The sequence below is a fragment of the Bombyx mori genome, chromosome 8 (assembly GCF_030269925.1).
Source record: "Bombyx mori chromosome 8, ASM3026992v2".
Classification (NCBI taxonomy): domain Eukaryota; kingdom Metazoa; phylum Arthropoda; class Insecta; order Lepidoptera; family Bombycidae; genus Bombyx; species Bombyx mori.
In genome coordinates this window covers 8,251,245-8,273,604 of record NC_085114.1, presented here as the reverse complement: position 1 = coordinate 8,273,604, position 22,360 = coordinate 8,251,245, and the positions used below count along the sequence as shown (strand labels likewise).

The 22,360-nt window shown below is 40.8% G+C and overlaps 1 protein-coding gene and 1 long non-coding RNA gene across 3 annotated transcripts; one reads left to right on the top strand and one right to left on the bottom strand.

The window, feature by feature from the left end:
* Positions 1–4,010: 4,010 nt before the first annotated feature.
* LOC100862776 (gamma-glutamyl transpeptidase) lies at positions 4,011–20,760 on the bottom strand. Of its 2 annotated transcripts, XM_012695403.4 has the most exons (9): positions 19,675–20,760; positions 12,373–12,543; positions 11,346–11,753; positions 10,547–10,747; positions 9,855–10,110; positions 8,125–8,315; positions 7,081–7,321; positions 6,330–6,443; positions 4,011–4,399 (listed from the first exon to the last, which is right to left on the bottom strand). In XM_012695403.4, exons 1-9 carry the CDS (start codon positions 19,680–19,682, stop codon positions 4,244–4,246), a joined length of 1,746 nt encoding a protein of 581 aa, XP_012550857.1. In that variant the 5' UTR covers positions 19,683–20,760; the 3' UTR covers positions 4,011–4,243.
* LOC134199256 (uncharacterized) lies at positions 14,566–15,322 on the top strand. The gene is made up of 2 exons (XR_009973675.1): positions 14,566–14,851; positions 15,055–15,322. It is a non-coding gene; the product is annotated as an uncharacterized LOC134199256 (long non-coding RNA).
* Positions 20,761–22,360: the final 1,600 nt, after the last annotated feature.

Genomic DNA, 22,360 nt, shown 5'->3' with positions numbered 1-22,360 from the left:
GGTGGGCTGTGAGCTCTTCCAACCAGCTATGCGAAAAAAAAAGCGGTATCTCACTTTTTTTCAGCTTGGAAATCAGCTACCTATTTAGGTAGCTAATTGCCAAGCTGAAAAAATGTAGAGTGACGACCATGATTAATTTATAAATTTGCATTGATAAAAATGATTCGTAAATCAGTATTAATTCTATAATCAATTAAATCAGAGGATGACGAACTATAGAAAAGTTATGATTTTATTTATTTCTTATATGGGTGAATTAGTTCATGGTTCATCTGATGTTAAGTGGCTACGTTACGCAGTCCATAGGTATCACAACGCAAAAGCCATAAGTCATCTCAAGACCTTAATTCGATGTCTCAGTGGTAGGTAATAACAGATGCCCCATCCTCAAATCTCAAATCTCAGCTCGTTGCAGATATACTTAGTCTGGCCGTAAATACTGTGACAAAGGAAAACAAAAAAAAATCTGGCAAATAACATTTATTACTTTTACAGTGTGTTAGTTTAATACATAAATATAAAACAATTTAAAGTATAAAAAGTTATCGAAGTGCTCTCCATTGGCTGCAATACAGTCCTTTAAACGTTGAGGCCAGTTATCAATAGAAGCACGCACTTTTTCCATGGGAAACTTTTTCACTGCCAATCGTACGGATTGTTTTAGGGACTCCAAATTATCATGGCGTTTAGAGCAAGCCGTACTCTCTAAATCATAATCCAGCGGATTAAGATCGGGACTAGACGACGGCCAGTCTTCAGCCCTGATGAAGTCCGAAACGTTCGTTTCCAACCAAGACTGCGTAGACCGAGCTTTATGACCTGGCGCCGAGTCTTGCTGGAAGGACCATTCTTGATTATTGAACATGGTGTTGTTAAGGGGCTTCACTACCTTCTCAAGAATGGTATCTTGATACACTTGTGCCGATGTTTTGATACATTTTTCACAAAAGTATGGCCCAATCACTCCTTCATAGCCAATACCCCACCAAACCATCACTGAAGTCGGATAGTGCCCACGTTGCACTCTGTCGACTAATTGGGAAGCTTCCTTAGAGCTTTGAGCATAAATACGGACATTTTGTTTGTTAAAATATTGCTCAATTGTAAAAAATTTCCCATCCGTAAACAAAATTTTACTATGACCTCCCTTTGCGTACCGCTTCAGTAGTTGTTTCGATTTTACCACCCTATTATCTTTTGAATTATCAGTTAAGAAATGACCAGTACGTCTCTTATAGGCTGCAAGTCCTAAGTCATCTTTTAAAATACGCGATATGGTTCTAAGTGCTATCTTCATCTCCAGAGATAAAATCTTTTGCTTTCGGACAGGATTTCTTCGAATTCTTTCGCTTACTGCTTTGACCATCTTTTTCGTACGAACACTACGTAGACGGCCAGATCTTTTTCTGTCACAAACAGAGGAGGTCTCATTGCACCTATTAATAGCCCGGTACACAAACATTTTACCAATACCAAGCGTATGGAGAGTTTTAAAAATTGCATTTGGCTCCATACCTACTTTGTGTAATGCAATGACAGCGATTCGGTTCTCTTTATTATCACCCCAGTCCATTTTAATATCGCAAAATATTGTACAATGTATTGGGCGCCAAAATGAGAAAACTCAATGAGTAGGTAATCATATAAAAATGACAGATTCCAAATTCAAATGTAACATTTTGTTTATTTTTAATTGTAACAGTATTTATGGCCAGACTAAGTAGATACGTGGTTCATGGTTCAACAGGTGTCAAGTGGCTAATGCAGTCCACAGGAATGTCAATGCCGTAACGTATTTGGAAAAAAATTGTATTTTTTTTGCCCTTTTAGGCAGTAGATCATATGGCCCATCTGATGGTGAGTGATTACCGTCGCCCATGGACTTCAGCAAAGCCAGGGGTAGAGCCAAGAGGTCAATGTCTCAATGGTATTATATAATGGCTGTCCCGATCTTCAAACCTCGCCTCGTTGCAGATATATGCATGTGGCTTAAATTACGTCCCACTAAATTCGGACAATATCGTTCAGCAATGAATTTACTGAAAGACATTCTGTACCTACATGATATAAAAGAGCTTAGATATTAAATATTATATCTTCTTCTTCTCAGTCGTGTCACTCTTGACAGAGTGGTCGTGATCGTCATGTAGTGTTGGAAGGGGTAGACTTGATGCGTCTCACGATGTCGCGCCATCTCTCCCTGCTCGAGGCCATTCTACTGCACTCATTTAGGGGACCTCCCACTGCAGTTTTAATTTGGTCGGTCCACCGCATTGGTGGCCTCCCGCGCGGTCTTGTACCATCAACGCTTCCCTGTACAACGAGGCGTTCTATGGACCGGCCATCTCGTCGCGAAACGTGTCCGAAGAAATTCACCATTCGAGACTGTACTATACCAAATAGACGCTGCTTGATGCCGAGTTCCTGAAGTATCGAGACATTTGTACGAAAGTCGGTCCACGAAACTCCAAGCATTCTTCTCCAGCACCACATTTCCAGAGCGTCTATTTTCTTCCTTTCCACGTCTCGCACGGTCCACGTCTCAGCAGCGTATAGAAATATAGAGAATATTAGTGTTCTAACGAGCCTGATCTTTGTGGTTTTGGTTATGTTTCTATTTCTCCATACTTTCCTCAGCCCGTCCATCGCCGACCTCGTGACAGCCATGCGCCTTCTGATTTCGTCCATGCATCCACCATTATTTGAGATTAACGCTCCAAGGTATATGTAGGACTGGACCACGTCGCAACCCGCTATTTGAGTCACGTCCGGCGAGTTATTCATAGCGCGATCGACAATCATCACCTTGGTCTTATTGCGGTTAATCCTTAATCCAAACTCAAGGCTCACACGTTCCATCCTCGACAGCAACTCCCCCAAGCATTGCGCATCAGTTGCAAACAAAGTGGTATCATCCGCGTATCGCAAGTTTGCAATTCTATACCCCCCAATTGCTACACCATCTGTCCAGTTCTCCAAAGTGATGCGCATTATGATCTCTGTGTACGCATTGAATAAGAGCGGCGATACAATGCAACCTTGGCGAACCCCAGCACTTGGATGGAAGTTACCTGAGAGAACGTCATCCGCGCGCACCGAGGCCGTACCATTCTCATATAAGCGTCTCAGTAGGTGCACAAGATGTTTCGGTGTCCCCAGATCCAGTAAGGTCTTCCACAAAACAGGCCATTTCACCGAGTCAAACGCTTTGGAGAAGTCAACAAAACAAATGTATGTCGGCCTGTTGAATTCTCTTGCTTTCTCAATTATCTGACGTACGATGAAAATTTGTTCCCGAGTGCCTTTCCCCCTCACGAAACCGGCCTGTTCCGGAGCAATCTCTTTGGACAGATAGGTTTTTAATCGCTCATTCAGAATATGTAACATAATTTTGCTAGAATGTGATGTAAGAGCAATTAGACGATAGTATATATTATATAGTAGGTACATATTACAATGTGGATACCGGTATGTGCTTCAAGATATAAGATTGAATGTATAAACCGCGATCTTCCCTATCGAAATGGAAAGCTTGGTTACTTAATACCTAGCTAGTTGACAAATCAAAAAGTTACGATTAACTAATAATTTATTATCATTATCACTATCTTATGCATTCGATTAAACATGTTTCAATGATATAATTAGTTTATGGTAATGAGTTCAGAGGACTAACGATAAAGGTTCGGAGCCTCTCCGCTTGAAGGAATACGAAGACCTCGCCACCCTCTGTGGTGTTACACGATTTTCACATTATTGTCCTTAACAGTAAAATAAAAGATAAGGACTGAGTATATCAGAGGAAGTGTGAAAGTAGCCCCGGTAATTAACAAATTAAAGAGCGGACGGTTAGCGTGGTATGGACATGTGATGCGTAGAGAGAAGATGCATGTGCCTAGTAGATGTACGGAAATGGTAGTGGTAGTGGGATAAGGTGAAGAAACAGAAGAACATTAAAACATGTTTTTCTTATTAAATTAACATTGGAATTGCATTAAATAAAAACACGATTCTTTTTGGTATTATGTTTTTTTTTTATTTCATTAAGATTATTTGAAATTCAAACAAACAACGCTGTTGTTTCAGATTGTTGATGAGATCAAATTCACGTATTTCATATTTTATGGTCGCCATCGCTGTAAAATAGGTCCAAGTTTCCTTTAAGGCTTACTAAATATGGCGAACTGTAACTTTCACATTAATTAATGCTAGAAAAAGAACACTCATGGTATTGAAGATTTCTTTAAAATCCGTCAACGCTACCGATTCTTCTGTGATCTGTGGCCGGGACCAAATATCCCGAGCGATCACGGTGTATGGCCACCATTGCAGCGAAACCCGCCGTGGGTCCCAGTTCAGTTGTTGCATGTCCTTTGCTACGCAATGATGCTATTACGTCCTGAAAAGAAAATTTGCTGTGATAAGTAAAACCTGCTACGCCGGTAGGAGTAACGTCATTGATCGCCGAAGAGTCGAAAAGAATATTAAAGTAACTAGTAACGTCGAGAAAGCTCGAGAAGTACAACGCCATCTATTGTCAGATATCGGAAACACACATCGAAGCTACTCGACTTGCCCAGAATGTTCTCGATAAATCTAGGGATGTCTCATTGACTTTATAGTCTTGCCATCTCTCATCATGGCACGAAGTCAATTACTAATCAGAACTACTCTTTTTTTATTTATTGCTTAGATGGGTGGACGAGCTCACAGCCCACCTGATGTTAAGTGGTTACTGGAGCTCATAGACATCCACAACGTAAATGCGCCAACCACCTTGAAATATAAGTTCTAAGGTCTCAGTATAGTTACAACGGCTGCCCCACCCTTCAAACCGAAACGCATCACTGCTTCACGGCAGAAACAGGCAAGGCGGTGGCACCCACACGTCCGGACTCACAAGAGGTCCTTTAAATATTTCTTTTTATATTTTATCTTTTTATATTATATCTTTTTATATTATATCTATTATAATTTTGCGGGTTTGATTTTTATTACACGATGTTATTCCTTCACCGTCGTGAACATTTGTTAGGTACGTATTTCATTAGAAAAATTGGTCCCCGTCTGCGGGATTCGAACATCGGTGCGCCGCCGCGCCGATAGACACACTAATGCACCGGACGTCTTATCCTTTAGGCCACGACGAATTAAAGCGAAACAGCGAACGGATCACCGGAAGCGCAGCGGAAGAAGCCAATTGATATTTGTAAAGTATTCTGTGAGTGTTCTAAGTGTTAATAAAGTTTTAATTTGTACTTCGGTAGATTTTTTGTTTATCCCGAACCCCAGCGCGTAGCAAACCCATGAACTATGAAATCATAGCGGAGTGCCAAGGGAAGCGTATTGTAGCAATGATGTATACACTCTTTGTAGAAAAAAAACCTAATTCGTGTTCCCGCACGACTTCTGCTAATGAATCAAGATTCAATCTCTTAAATTTATAATAAATTAGCTTAGTTGTAAGTGTTAACGTAATATTTGTATTTTTGAGGTCAAATGGGTAGGTAGCATCAATTTCCTAATTGCTGTGTGCATCCATACAATACCGTTAAGACTTCAGTCTCATGCCGCAAATTCGTTATAATCAAAGCTCGTGTCCTCACTCTTTTAGTAACAAAAAATAAGTGTAAATGGATGTGACGCGTGTAAAAACTATAGATACATTAGAATGTACTCATATTGGGTAGTACCTTATTAAGTACGAAGAATGCTATCAATTAAGTTCCGGTATAGTGTTCGACAACTTTTTTGACAACTTTTTTATGACTGAAACTTTGATCGCATGGATATATATAATTAAGGCTGCTTTTGAATAATTTATGGTGATTGTAACAACGAACGCACTAAGAGTGCTAAAATATTTCTCAATAGTTTTGTCTACAATAAAACTATGTATAATTTTCTGATGATATTTTAGAGAATGGCTTGATGTGCTACATTAAATGACGCGGTGTGAGTACGTAATTTCCGGTCATCGTTCTCGTCGAACCCGTCGCTTGCGACGAAGGGCTCGGCGAGTAAATTAACCCACAGACACAACCCACTGAGTTTCTCGCCGGATCTTCTCAGTGGGTCGCGTTTCCGATCCGGTGATAGATTCTGCGAGGCACTGCTCTTGCTAGGATTCCTGTTGGAAACAACGTCAGGTTTGAGCCTCGCGAGTTCACCTACTAGTTCGATGAATCTAGAATAACCCCTCGAGGTTACTAGAATAGGTAGGAAAAAAAAACGTAATTTACTGTAAATCAATGGCAATCGGTGACTTTTTTTTCATTTGCGTGTGGTCAAGCCTTGTTTAGCGTGAGGCGTTGTGGCAAATTACTCACTGAATCGAAATTAGCTTCGTGTTGAATTTCCATCGGCAACAGTTGATGATGTAATCGAGGTCGCCGAATCACATCCGGGAGGTCGTGGCCCTCGACTATGATGTGTGTCGCCATCTGCAAATCGAACGTGACGTGAAAAACAAAATATTTCACCATCATTAACATTTCCGAATAATTTTATTTTTTATATTCAACATTTAGCAACGTTTTTATAATTAAGCGTATTATTTCTTTCGTCTCACCTTGATGAATATTTTACGATGAATTTAATAAGTAAGTACTTAGTTGATTATCTAAACTAAAAGTCTTATTGTCAGTTATTTTGTTTTTGATATGGACTTAACATTAATGTGTATGGTGACATGCTAGTAGTATAGTTTAATAAAAAAAATCCGGTAATAGCCTGAATCGCGTTAACGACAATTTCAAGATTATCTTTAATGCATGTACCTATATTGGGGCTACTACGAACTACGAAGGTATACTATGAAGGGAAGATCTTCCGCCGAGCGGATAATATTGCTCGGTAGACCGAGACGGTCCGAAGATTGTTGTTCGGAACTTGTATCTATGCAAGCTTATCTTGAAAATGTCGTAAGCGAGATCCAGGCATCTGTCAAATATCTTGTGTTCTGTGATGGCTACCGCCACACATATCCAGGAAACATACCTGCTCAATGAAGATCTTCCCTTTGTGTTACGTTACCTATTGTTACAGAGGATGAGAGTAGTAAAAGTCGTTCTTAATTACCAATGCGACTTGAGTTGTAATTTTAGTGCCACCGGCTGCACCCAAAACTAAATCTGCAGCTCCGCTCTTTGACACAACAACACTGGGCACCATTGAACTGAGAGGCTGTAGTCCAGGAGCTAGCATGTTGGCCGGCGAAGGGGGAAGTCCATATGACGAGTCTCGATTCGGAATGGCGAAATCATCCATCTCATTGTTGAGTATGAAGCCTAAACTTTGAGACCTTCTTTGCGAGCCCCATCTGAAGAAGAACGAAGCTTATTTATTTCAAAGCAGCAGTGATATAATTTCCCAATAATTATGTAAAGTGTAAAGGGATTCATTTGCAAACTCTAAAAGCAGAAGCAGCAGTCAGTGTAAAGAAACAGGAAAGGAATTTAAAGGCGACGTCCAGTGCATTGGTCTCTAGCGATGCACTGGTGTTCGAATCCCTATATATATCGAGGCGGGTACCAATTTTGTTAATGAAATACGTACTTAAGAAATGTTCACGATTGACTTCTACGGTGAAGGAGTACTATGGTGTAATAAAAATTAAACCCACAAAATTATAATTTGCGAAATTACTGGTGGTAGGACCTGGCGTGAGTCCGCATGGGTAGGCACCACCACCCTGCCTATTTCTGCCGTGAAGCGGTAATGCGTTTCGGTTTGAAGGGTGGGGGGCAGCCGTTTTAACTATACTTGAGATCTTAGAACTTATATCTCAAGGTGGGTGGCGCATTTACGTCGTAGATGTCTATGGGCTCCAGTAACCACTTAACACCAGGTGGACTGTGGGATCGTCCACCTACCTAAGCAATAAAAAGAAATCCATGTTTGATCTCTATAGCGAACCTTGAGCGTCAGCTGTTTTTAATGCTATTCCATTAAGCGCAATCTACAACGCGTTTGGAAAAATTCATCAAATTAAACTACAATTCATTATGATTTGTCAAGGTTGAAGCACTAACAGTCGTGTCTATTTTACGGTAGGTAATGTATCCAATACGGCTCGTATAGTTAGTCAATTCAAATACAGTTTTAAAGTTAATCTTTGCGTACATAAAGTTGATAGTGCTGGTTGCAGAGACCACGCTTCCGTCGGGCGCCACAACGATGACGTGCGCTGTTCCGTGATCGTCTGCTCCCTCGAACACAGCCTCATAGTGTTTCCAATCATTGTATGTGCGGGTGTCGTCCACGCGCCCTCTATACGAGGCAGCCCACTCAGCATTTGCAAGGTTTTGCTCTAACTGCATCAATGACAATTTTAGCTGGTTATTATTTTAATTAGCTATATTATATTTTATGGGCGGCCCGCCGTATCAACATCTCTATTCTCAAGCAGTTAAAAATAGAAAAGATTCAACGTCTATCCACAACCTGCTTACAAAGAATATTGCGGTATTTCGGTCATGCTACACGCAGGGATACTAGTAATTTGGAATGCCTTGTGGTGACCGGTAAAATCGAGGGAAAAGGCCTAGGGGTAGAGGTCCCAAACGATGGTCGGACCAAATAACGGAGGTACTAAAAATACCTGTCAGCGACGCACTCCACCAAGCTACAGAACGGGATCGTTAGAGACTGACGGACTACTAGTCTAGTAACTAGTTGACGGAATCAAACGGAGTCACGATCCTCAGTAATCAGGGACCGATTGAAGAGAGAGAGTATCTACCTACAGGAGCTCGGCATCAAGCAGCGTCTGTCCTCCATCGTTCAGGGTCGCAATCTCATTTTCTTCGGACATGTGTCGCGACGGGGTAACGACTCAGTTGAGCGCCTTGTAGTGCATAGTATGATAGAGGGTACAAGACCCCACGACCGTTACGATGGGCCGACCAAATAAAGGCAGCTCTTTGAGGAATTATTCGAGATGATACCGGCATCTCGTTTTTACCACCGCACCGCCCGCCACCGGAGTAGAGTTCATCCATACTACCTGGAGACACTGCGGTCATCCACAGTGCGCTTCCAGAAATCTTTTTTGCCACGCACCATCCGGCTATGGAATGAGCTCCCCTCCACGGTGTTTCCCGAGCGCTATGACATGTCCTTCTTCAAACGAGGCTTATGGAGAGTATTAAGCGGTAGGCAGCGGCTTGGCTCTGCCCCTGGCATTGCTGAAGTCCATGAGCGACGGTAACCACTCACCATCAGGTGGGCCGTATGCTCGTCTGCCTACAAGGGCAATAAAAAAAAAAACCTGTCAACGAGTGCACAAGAAAGGCTGTGGTACGCAAGGAATGGCGACGTATTGTGAACCATTCCCGAAATGGAGACCATGACCACTCTGCCAAGAGTGCAAGCGACTGAGAAGAACTTTTTTTTCCTACCTAAGCTGATAGCCTTGAAAGGCGATATTACAGTGTAACCTTAACTAGTAGGTGAGCTCACGGGGCTCAAACCTGAGGACGTTGCTAACACGAACCCTAGCAAGAGCTGTGCTTCGCAGAATCTACCACCGGATCGGAAACGCGACCCACTGAGAAGATCCGGCGAGAAACTCAGTGGGCTGTGTCTGAGGGTTAATTTACTCGTCGAGCCCTTCGTTGCAAGCGAGAACGGTGACCGGTGCTTCAAGTACCTAAAAGCATCGTTAGTGGATCGGGAGGATCCGAAATGACGTGTTTTGGGCGACGTCGACTGTTTACCATTCGGTCTACACTCTACAGGATCGGGTATGACCCTGAGAAGAACATTAGTATGACTTTAACAGGTTTACGTTACTACATATATTTTCATCTAGATTTGAACACGAATTGTATGTAATTTGGATACGTAGCTACCTCAAGAATACTTTGGTTAAGGTTGTGACGTGAAGGGTCCCCGAGGCCTGTTCGCTTCGCGTACGCGTATTTGAAGGTTTCCACGATGCGATGCCAGTATAGGTCGGAGCCTACGGGAGCCACGGTCTCGACGCCGATCCATCCGCGTAGCATGTTCAGTATAAACGCTAGCACTGAGCCCGAGCCGGGCAGGGGCACCGAATATAGCGTGTGTTGCTCCGTCAACGGTATTGCGATAGGTTCTTGCCATTCTACCCTGTAATTATTGAAAGTCTGGTCTACGTGATTGGCATAGACAATTAAATTATCTAATCGAGGGGTGAAAGACTAGTTGGTTTAAGTGACAATTTTGCAACTTTACTGGAGAGCCATTTAAAGTTAAAAAATTGGAAAACATAACAAAAAAAAGTCTTCAGCTCTTTCAATGGAGTAAACTTATTAAAGCTCAATTATAAATTTCTGTAAATTAAACGGTTGTCCGGAAGAGATCGCTTTTAGCGATAAAACCGCCTATTGTACATATGTATCTGCTTTTGACTGTTTTTTGAATGTAAATTGTGTTTTGGTGTGCAATGAAGTGTATTCTCTCTCTCTCTCTCTTTCGCTCTCTCTCTAAATATAGCGTATTAAGCGAAATGTCGCTTACGCCAAATAACCTTTCACCCCTCCATATAATTCAGATAGTTACAGACCTGTAGTTCCGTAGGTCGTCTTCGGTAATAATACCGCCGAAGTTCTGTATGTCTTGTACGAGTCGCGCCGTTAGTGAGCCGTCGTGAATCGCCTCGGGGCCCTCCTCCGCTATAATTTCTAAAGTTTTGGCAAAAGTGGGATCTGTTATGTAGTCGCCCACGTTCCACACTTTGCCTGTCGCCTTGTTGACATAAAGTTCCCTGTAACGTTTAATATCATATACACAGCTTTACTGGTGGTAGGATGTATTGTGATTCCACACGGTTAGATACCAGTATCCTCAATCCTGCCCGTTTGTATTGCCAGTAGTCACGAGTTACGGTGTGAAGTGTGGCATAACTGTTTTCCAATACAATTGAAACTGTAATCATAAGTCAAGGTGGGTTCATCACGTTATGATGTTTTTGAGCTTAACATTAGGCAAGCCGTGAGCTCGTTATGCTTAGCTAATTTAAGTAAAATTTATTTAAGAAGAAAATCTTTCATAATTAGAATTTCATTAGTAGATTTTAGACGATTTGATGCTCATCTAGGTTTTTTACTGGTGATAGGACTTGTGAGTCCGCACGGGTAGGTACCACCACCCTGCCTATTTCTGCCGTGAAGCAGTAATGCGTTTCGGTTTGAAGGGTGGGGCAGCCGTTTGTAACTATACTTGAGATCTTAGAACTTATATCTCAAGATGAGTGGCGCATTTACGTCGTAGATGTCTATGGGCTCCAGTAACCACTTAAAAACCAGGTGGGCTGTGAGCTCGTCCACCCATCTAAGCAATAAAAAAAATAGTTAGCCTATCACCTCATAGACGGTTCCGCCATGATTCGGTCGCTGAAGGTTTGTAATACTCTGCCCATGTATTCGGTGACGCGGTGTCCACGACGGCACAATTCTGCTGTTGGTTGCACTAGCTCTCGCCACGGCAAGCGTCCGTACTCCTGGTACAGTGCGCCGTAGCCTCGTAGCTCTCCGGGTACGGCGATCGCAAGCCCGCCCACGGTCGACGATGCGTTCTCGTACATGTTCAGGGTCATGGCGGCGGGAGCTCGTTCTCTGGCGTTGAGTACCCTCACCCGTCCCGTGCTCGCGTCGTACACGGTCGCTAGGAACCCGCCCCCGAGTCCCATGCATTGCGCGCAAGATATCCCCTCACAGAACAACGTCGCTATCGCAGCATCGACAGCCGAGCCATTCTTTTCAAGTATCTCCCTGAAAGACGTGAACTGTCAGCTGTTGGGGTTGTTAAGTGAATTAAATAACATTGAATTATTATTAATTATTATTAGAACGAAATTAAGTGACTATTCATAAATGCTAAGAAACGTAGGAGGCCTCTTAGCATTTAGAGCAGGTACAGGGATAGTTATATTAAGATGTATAAAAGGAACCGAAGAACTCAAATATCCTCTTGAGGCATATGGTAGAGCCTGGTTTGGATATGAGCTGTCTTAATATGCGTTAGTCCATACTAAGACATAATCCAAAGAAGGATAATGGGAGGAGATGGTCACGACCCTCGGACATGAGGAATGCCACTCAGGGAGGAGATATAAAATGGAGCTTTAAAGTTTTAGCTTTACTACAAACATTATGCACGTAAATCGGATTCAAGGTCGTCCAGCATTAGCATTAGTTTTTATATAACATACTTTTGTTGGTTTATATTGAATTAAATTGGTTTATACGATGTCAAGTATATTATCGAAAACGTTATTCATTAATCACTGACAATTGAAAAATATCACCAAAATCCAATTGAATGATCATAATTAACCTTGGAGACAATTATGCTGAATGCAGACAGACAGAAAATTAATTAATAACGTACCTCCCGACGGTGGCGCACTCGTGCCCATTAGCAGCGACGGCGGCGCGCTGATAACGCACGTGCTGTGAACCGGTCCACGGCTGTAGCACCAGCACTGCGATCAGCGCGCCTATCAACACGACCGACAACACGCTGCCTAGCACCCAAAACCGGCGGCGGTTGTCGCAAAATCTATAATCGTAAGCATATACCATTAGAGAAGTGTGGCGGCGTGTTGCGAAGCTTGCCACCGACACTTAAAGTGATGACCACGATCACTATGTCAAGAATGATACCAACAAAGAAGAATAAGAAGAACCATATACCGGATTTTTCCAACCACCAAAAGTACTGTTTAATTTATTGATTACACACCAGCGATATATTCTTAATATATTGGTAAAAATGGGGTTTGAAATATTCCGTATTACGTCTCTAAAATGTACGAAATATGATAAACATTAGATTTTCTGTATTGATTTATTTGACTAAAATTAAACGAAAGAGCTTAAAATTGGACAACTTCATGTTGTTTTGATCTAGCTTCCCATAAGGTACCTAACTGATAAAAACAACACTTACTATAATATAGTCTTGTAACGAAAAATAATATCAAAAACGAATTTAAGCATTTTACAATAAATAAAATCGTACTAAAGGACAATACGAATAATTTATAAGCGAATATACCAATTTGAAGTGCGTATTTGTCAAAACATGACAAAATATGACGGGTTCTTTTTTTCGAGTCTCTGAGAATTGGATCTTGTTTGGTCCATTATTAATGTAAACAAGTATATTCAAATTTTATTGCCAACGTATCGTATGCTAAATAAGTACATATTATGTAGATATGTAAATGATCGTTAAAATAATTTTACGCTTCGAACCAGTGAATGGCTGTTGATGCTACGTCATAAATATACATTGTTATTGATAAAAGCGTTTTTCATTGTACCATAATTTTATCTTATCGTATTTTTCATTTTTATTACTTACTTAATCCTGAATTTTGATATGTAATACGTGGTAAGTATGTAAGTAAAATGACCTTACTGTTTCTTTATGGTTTTTAATTTTATTTAGTGTTGATGTTGCGGTGGCAAATCGGTAACGATAAGGTTGTGGTGGAAAATTCCTAAAATCTTTCTGCATTCAACTTATCTATAGTTCAAAACACACAAAAAAACGTCTATATACACAGAAGTTTCGTTTAATCCCTTGGATAACCTTACCGAGACTCTGATATATCTACACTAATATATAAATCAACAGTGGTTCTCACGGATGTTCCGTTATAACTACTGAACCATACATCCGATTGACTTGAAACTTGGTATCCATGTAGAAAATACACGTACTTAATGGATAGGCTAATATTTATATGAGTGTTGAACTCCCTAATAATAATGTTAATTTTAAATGCCCAGCGAAGCGGCCGAGTACGGCTAGTGTAAGTATAAAGTCTCAGTATTCAATGGCTCAGATCCAATAATGAATTAAATTCGACTTATGTCATTCGGATACTTAAATCAGATAGTTATTCAGATAAAAGTTTTGATTTCTTCTACCTTTATCATACTCTGAGAGACACTCTGATACCTAATTGATTACTATATCAATAATTTCGTTATTTGAAAATGCTGAAAGTGCTCTTTCAGTTGATACCATTGGAATGAAGATATCCCAAATTTGAAGCTACTGGGTTTATCTATAGCGCGTCATTCGTCAGCATTTTTTTCAGGTGTTTTATGACCCGGAGTATTCTGACCGGTGTTGTTCTCCTCGCGTTGCTGACGACCTTAAACGACGGTTACCACCTACCGCCATGTGTATCCCTGATCATAGTCAGTAATACAACAAGATTGCTTAAGACATTCATGAATACCGAGATCACGATGTAAGTACAAAAACGCATAAGTCTGTTGTGCTAGAATCACAAAACGTGAACACTACTATTAAGGTAACTGTAACAATTAAGTAATAAAGCAGATTAATTAAATAAATAAAATTAATTTATAAAGATTAATTTTATCACTTGTATCTCGTTTGATAAGAATTTCACGTTTGTGCAGAATATGTCTCGTTTGCTATTTAAATCACAGAAAAAATGTAAAATCATTTTTTTTTAAATATATTTCGAAGCGTCATGACTATAATTATAAAAAGTTTGTAATGTTATTAATTGAACAACGTGCTTATTATAGTAACAAAAATGTTGTTTATCTATGGTAAACCCAATTTGTTTGTGATGGGCATACGTCTTGCGGTTTCCTTATGACAGTCACTGTGAATTGTGGGTTTTTTTAAGTATCGTTCATAGATGTACAGATCTCAGAATTTAAGATTTCAATTTTTCTATCGTAATTGGTTCTAATGTACCCACAGATTTTGTCATTTTTATAAATGCGGTTCATTATTTTGTAAATTAGATCCGATGCTATGATTCCCTTCGCGTCGTGAATCAAGAAATTTAGTTCGAATAGCAACTTACAAAGAGGTACTGATGTAGACTTATAAAACGCCACATCAGAAAAAAAAACTCCATAAAAACAGTAAAAAAGACATGAGGTTCATGTGTTAAATTTAACATTACCGCACCCAAAATTCGCAGCTCTAATCTGAGAAAAAACTATAGAAAATTAAAATAACTATTTTAATTGAATGAATATCTCACTTTTTTATTTTAGTAAACCTTTGCAGGGTCTTTTAGTAGCTATGTACCAGAAGACTGAGAAGATTGAGAGAAATCAGAGAAAGAGAAAGAGAAAGAGAATCTAAAGAAACTTGTGGCTTCTCTGTTTCAATATTAATATTTTATATCGTGGTTGTCTTCACAGTAACTTACTACGTAAATTTACAACATTTTTAAAATCGGTTTGTAGGTATAGTTTTCACTGAGCAATCGGCGGCCCCTGTTCAAAGTTTCCATTGTCATTTTATAGAAGAATAAATATTATAGTAAGCTGTTTCAGAGTCGTTTATTTCGTCATAAAATAAGTTCCGCATACCTACTCTAGTATTTTCTTCGGGTGTCACGAGTTTAATAGGATTTGTACAGTAGGTTGGGGGGAATAGGGACAATGGGATGTCACAATACTTTTGTTAAGTTAGATTTAGCTAGATTTAACTTTGTTGAACTGAACATTACTTTAAGAATATTAAATAGTTTAATTTAGTCATAAAAGTTTTGTAACTCATTAGATATTGAAAAGTTAATTACTTAAAGTTAGGTACTTACGTAACAACTAAATAGTGCCAGCCCTATCGAAAAACTATTGTCCCCATACGTAACCTAATTCACCCCAAAGCCAAGGTGAATCGTGTCAAGCTAGTTTTTTCAGTTTTTGTGTGTGTTTTGTAATGAACTATGTATAATAACGCATCGTATATTAAAATTGAAGCCTCTGGAACCATTTTAATCCCTATTTTATTGGTATTACCCTAAATAAAACCATTGAAAATTTGTGTTGGATTTGGAAAGAGTCCCGATTCCCCCCAACCTACGGTAACTACTTTTACGCCTTAATCTGGTGTTATTATTATTGTTCTACTATTCCCGTTGTTTCGAATACTTTAATTTTCAGTCGTCCGTAACGATGAATAAATAATAAACACGAGATTAGACCGTAAAAGTACTTTGAATTATAGCTCATACTATTTCGTTCTTTGTGAGTTGAAATTTTGTAGTGATTTCTTTTCTGTCGCGACTACTTTTGTTTTTTTAAAACCTGTTTCTATATTTATTAACTAGTATATATTGGGTGTTGTAAAAGAATTGGACGACTTTGTTGTGCATGTTACATAGGAATAAATATGTTCATTAAAATAATTATGTAGCCAATTGTAGTTGCCAATGCAATTATGGCAATACAATTTTGACTAATGGTAGAACGTATACTGAACCCTTTCGGGTATACGCTGTTCTCTTGACATATTCTTCTGTGAAGCAGACATGCGTTTCGGTTTGAGTAGTAGTATGACCGCTATTACAATACGATTGCTTTATTCGTATCAGAAAAGGCTTTCACCACATGTCTCAATACGGTTGGTGTCATCCACCGGTACCGGTTACAACTTTCATGACAGTGGGCTCTTAATTGTTTGCACTCGTGAACACACTGGACAGAATTCTTGGTAGCATTCGACATGAAATAATGAATGTTTTCACTACTTTTCGTTACTTTTACACTACATGTTTTTTTTTCGACTAGCTCAATTCTCTCGTAATGTTAAACGGCGATCTTAGCCCTTGGACATCAAATCATGAATGCCGCTGTCTCTAATACGGCCAGAGTTCAAGCCAGAACGTGGGAAAGATAGGTAGAATAGTAGAAAATAATGGGTATTTTTTTCAACGCAGAATAATCGTTTAAAGACCTCCCGGGTCGGACTGCCTACGATTTCGCCTTGGCCTACGGCTTCTCCCAGCTGGTGACACAGCCCACCCGTGTCCCAGATATCGAGGGGCACGAGCCTTCTTTGTTGGAACTTCTGCTGACCACAGATCCGGCCGGATACAGTGTGGTGGTCGACGCTCCGCTTGGATCGTCTGATCACTGCCTTATTCGTGCTGCCATACCACTCTCTCGTCCTGATCGTCGAACGAGGAACGGGTATCGAAAAGTTTGGCGGTATATGTCAGCAGATTGGGATGGATTGCGTGAATTTTACGCATCCTACCCATGGGGGCGGTTCTGCTTTTTCTCTGCTGATCCTGACGTCTGTGCGGACCGTCTTAAAGACGTGGTGCTCCAGGGGATGGAATTGTTTATTCCCTCCTCTGAGGTACCCGTTGGGGGTCGCAGCAGACCCTTGTATAACAATGCCAGCAGGGATGCTGCACACCTCAAGCGGTCCGCATACGTGGCATGGGATAATGCCAGGAGACGTCGGGATCCTAACATCTCAGGGGAAAGGCGGAAATATAACGCCGCTTCCAGGTCCTACAAGAAGGTAATTGCCAAGGCGAAGTCGGAGCATGTTGCTAGAGTTGGCGAGCGATTGAAGAGCTATCCCTCCGGGAGCCGTGCTTTTTGGTCGCTCGCCAAAGCTGCAGAAGGAAACTTTTGCAGGTCTAGTCTCCCACCACTGCGCAAGTCCGATGACAATCTGGCCCACAGCGCGAAAGAGAAGGCTGACCTTCTGGTCAAACTCTTCGCCTCGAACTCGACTGTGGACGACGGGGGTGCCACACCACCGAACATCCCCCAGTGTGATAGCTCCCTGCCGGATATCTGCTTCACACAGTGTGCAGTCAGGCGGGAGCTCCGACTCCTGGACGTCCATAAGTCGAGTGGGCCAGACGGCATCCCCGTAGTGGTTTTGAAAACGTGCGCCCCTGAGCTGACACCTGCGCTAACGCGTTTGTATCGCCTCTCTTATTGCACTAACAGGGTTCCGTCTTCATGGAAGACCGCCCACGTCCACCCTATCCCCAAGAAGGGTGGCCGGTCGGACCCATCGAGCTACAGGCCTATCGCGATAACTTCCTTGCTTTCCAAGGTGATGGAGCGAATTATAAATACACAACTCCTGAAGTATCTTGAAGATCGCCAGCTGATCAGTGACCGACAGTACGGTTTCCGTCACGGTCGCTCAGCTGGCGATCTTCTTGTATACCTTACTCACAGGTGGGCTGAAGCCTTGGAAAGCAAGGGCGAGGCTCTTGCTGTGAGCCTTGATATCGCGAAGGCCTTCGACAGGGTCTGGCATAGGGCACTTCTGTCGAAGTTACCATCTTACGGAATCCCCGAGGGTCTCTGCAAGTGGATCGCTAGCTTTTTGGATGGGCGGAACATCACGGTCGTTGTAGACGGTGATTGTTCTGATACCATGACCATTAACACTGGCGTTCCACAAGGTTCGGTGCTCTCCCCCACGCTTTTCATCCTGTATATCAATGACATGCTGTCTATTGATGGCATGCATTGCTATGCAGATGATAGCACGGGGGATGCGCGATATATCGGCCATCAGAGTCTCTCTCGGAGCGTGGTGCAAGAGAGACGATCAAAACTTGTGTCTGAAGTGGAGAACTCTCTGGGGCGAGTCTCCGAATGGGGTGAATTGAACTTGGTTCAATTCAACCCGATAAAGACACAAGTTTGCGCGTTCACTGCGAAGAAGGACCCCTTTGTCATGGCGCCGCAATTCCAAGGAGTATCCCTGCAACCTTCCGAGAGTATCGGGATACTTGTCTCGAGCGATGTCCAGTTTCGGAGTCATTTGGAAGGCAAAGCCAAGTTGGCGTCCTGGCTGCTAGGAGTCCTCAACAGAGAGAAGCGGTACTTCACGCCTGGACAAAGACTTTTGCTTTATAAAGCACAAGTCCGGCCTCGCATGGAGTACTGCTCCCATCTCTGGGCCGGGGCTCCCAAATACCAGCTTCTTCCATTTGACTCCATACAGAGGAGGGCCGTTCGGATTGTCGATAATCCCATTCTCTCGGATCGTTTGGAGCCTCTGGGTTTGCGGAGGGACTTCGGTTCCCTCTGTATTTTATACCGTATGTTCCATGGGGAGTGCTCTGAGGAATTGTTCGAGATGATACCAGCATCTCGTTTTTACCATCGCACCGCCCGCCACCGGAGTAGAGTTCATCCATACTACCTGGACGGTCATCCACAGTGCGTTTCCAGAGGTCTTTTTTGCCACGTACCATCCGGCTATGGAATGAGCTCCCATCCACGGTGTTTCCCGAGCGCTATGACATGTCCTTCTTCAAACGAGGTTTGTGGAGAGTATTAAGCGGTAGGCAGCGGCTTGGCTCTGTTCCTGGCGTTGCTGAAGTCCATGGGCGACGGTAACCACTCACCATCAGGTGGGCCGTATGCCCGTCTGCCTAGAGAGGCAATAAAAAAAAAAATATATTAAGCGTAATTTTAAGTCGCTCATTTTTGCAATCGCCGAGTGACGTCAGTAATTCAAAATTCAAAATTTATTCAACATCGCATTGATAATAAACTATACATATTTATAAACATCGAAGGATACATAGCGCTGGTCTAATAATTACAATGAATCTAAAGTAATGAAAGAAGGCACTCACACGTAAAATGTTAACTTTTTTATCATTGTTAACCTTCAACTGTTTAGTAATTGGGATATAAAACATAAAAACTAGTAGTAGAACAAGTTTATAAGAAACCACTAACTTTTTTCATTTTATTTCTTTTCCGCGTAATCACCATCAAATACACTGGCAAATATTGAAACTTTTAAAAAATAAAAATAGAATACTCATCTAATTCACTGAAATAATTATTTAAATCATAAATGAAATTATTTATGAATCTATAAGTAATTTAAACAACTTCTCACCTCACCATTTTCAATGTCGGGACGGGAGTTCGCGCCAAGTGAATGGTAACTACTGCATAGGTCTTCGCTCGTAAGCGTTTGTAAATAAAATAGCGCCCCGTCGCGTAGTCTTACAATTGACAAATGAATAAACGAGGAATACTCAATCTTCACTTATCTAAGTTTAGAACAATCAAATAGAAAGACGATAAAGATTACGATTGATAAAAATCGCCGACGATGTCATAGATAACGGAAGTCATTATTTTAAATTATTCCGTTTATCTAATGTCGTTTACATAGATTTCTAATCATATGTTTTTTACGATAACACATTTTAAACTTTTGTTCAAGTGGCAAAGAATGAGTTTCGTGCTTCTGTAAAATGGGTTCTGCGAAGGCCAAACACTTTTCCTAAACTAGACGGTCTATAGGACTACATAATCCAATAGAAAAAGAAGCCAATTAAATTTCATCGTCACTCTCTGTCGATATAGCCTAGGAGGAGACTTATAACAAAAACAGTATGTAAGATAAGCGTTGCCGATGCCAGAAGTGGAATAAAGTACCCTAAGACGAATTGCAAAAAATGTAAATTTACTAAGCATAATCAACTTATCAGTTGTATTCGTAAACCAGTAATCTAAAGCGAAGGCTACTACTAGCAAATGTGACGAGTCAGTAGTGTTTAAATTGTGTCACATCGTTATGTAAAAAATTTATATCGCGAATATTAATACTGCTATAGAGTCAGAGATTACAAACTCTAATCTTACTTTGTTTTAAGAAGTTTTCGTCTACATTACAGGTTTAGGTGTTTATTTTTAGAGGCAATAATTTCATTCAAATCAAACCGTATCTTAAAAGGTAAGACGACGGGTTTTTTTATGGACCGACGTGACCTTGTCAGTGTTTAAATATCACAGGCCGGAACAAATTTTTTTTAATTAACAAATTTAACTTTTTTTTAATTCACTGTTGTTCGTGATCGTGAATGGTTTCCACGATAAATAAATTAAATTGTGTAAGCCTACAAAAATTATAATTGCCGTAATTACTGGTGGCAAAGTGTTTTCTAAGCTTATACGGGTATATATCATATCCACCTTTGCTGTATTGGCCGCGAAAAAATTATGTGTTTCGATTTGAAGGGTGAAACAACTATTATACTGTACAATGGAGACTACCATCTCATATTTTAAGGTGGGTGGCGACGTTCATGTTGTGATATGTGCTCCAGTAACAGCTTAACACCAAATGGTCAGTAAGTTACTGCGGTTGCTTTTATTACTAGTGGTAGGACCTCTTGTGAGTCTGCACGGGTAGGTACCACCATCCTGCTTATTTCTGCCATGAAGCAGTAATGCGTTTCGGTTTGAAGGGTGGGGCAGCCGTTGTAACTGTACTGAGACCTTAGAACTCATATCTCAAGGTGAATGGCGGCATTTACGCTAAAGATGTTTATGGGCTCCAGTAGATAACTACTTAATACCAAGTGACACACACATTTAAGCAATAAATAAAAATAAAACGCGTCAGACAGAAAAGTTTAAAATCATAACATATAACCAATAAATTAAGCAATACATAAGTCTGTTGTATTGGCTTTTTTTAATTTAGAATAGTTTCTAAAGACCAGTGCCCATTTTTAAATCGTTTGTATATATTTTCAAGTACTGATAGTGGGTGGCCGAGACGCGTTTCCCACAGACACAGTTCGATCCGGTGGCAGATTCTGCGAAGCACGGCTCTTGCTAGGGTTCGTGTTAGCAGCAACTTTAGGTTTGAGCCCCGCGAGCTCACGTACTAGTTCGGTGAATCTAGAATAACCCCTAGAGGTTACTAGAATAGGTAGGAAAAAAAAGAGACACGCTTGTCCGGTTTTATTTTCGACTTGTTTGTCTGTTAGCAAAGCGAATCTTGACATTCACAATAAATAATATGGGCTTTTGATAACTGAATAACAGTTCGTTTGCGAGGTTGCCTGTTCATTTACGTTGATAAATAAATCTGTTGATAATTGTTTTGTAATCTTATACATTCAGCTTATTCGATAATTTTCACTTTGAGACTTAATTGGAATAAACTGGAAATCGATTGAAGTTGCTATCTTATCGTCCATTATGTTAATATTTTAATAGCCTAATGACCAATGAGATTTATATCAATTACCTAATTAGTACAATCCTATGATTTTTATTAAGGATTTTCAGTGTTCCATGGACAATTCAGAGAAAAAATGCTACTTTCTTCCTGTTCGTTCGTTCTTACGTCGGAAATTTAATACATAATTTATTTTACTACATTATTACTTAAAATTACTTTGTATTGTTTGCTCAGATAAAATTGGAAAGATGCACTTTATGTGTGGTGTATGTGTGTATTCTATAAAAAAAGGACGTTAAAATTACTTTATTAAAAAAAATGTTGTTCCATACATTGTCTTTATACGAGTGATAGATACTTCACCGACCCAGTAGAGGGCAACGCAAATCCGCCGTCACTTGAAACATGTTTTGTCGGAGCCACTCTCGGTGCTTTCAAGCTCCTCAAGCACCGGTCACCGTCCTCGTCGAACTTTTTACTGGTGGTAGGACCTCTTGTGAGTCGCTAGTAGGCTCTCGGGGTTCAAACCGGAGGTGTTGCTAACACTGACCCTAGCAAGAGCAGTGTTTCGCAGAATCTACCACCGAATCGGAAACGCGAC

Excerpts from the sequence above, each read along its gene's own strand:
- LOC100862776 (XM_012695403.4), bottom strand. Across the intron at positions 10,748-11,345 it reads ATGGCGGAACCGTCTATGAG|GGAACTTTATGTCAACAAGG; the intron begins GTGATAGGCTAA and ends TAAACGTTACAG. Across the intron at positions 7,322-8,124 it reads ACCAGCACTATCAACTTTAT|ATGGGGCTCGCAAAGAAGGT; the intron begins GTACGCAAAGAT and ends GTTCTTCTTCAG.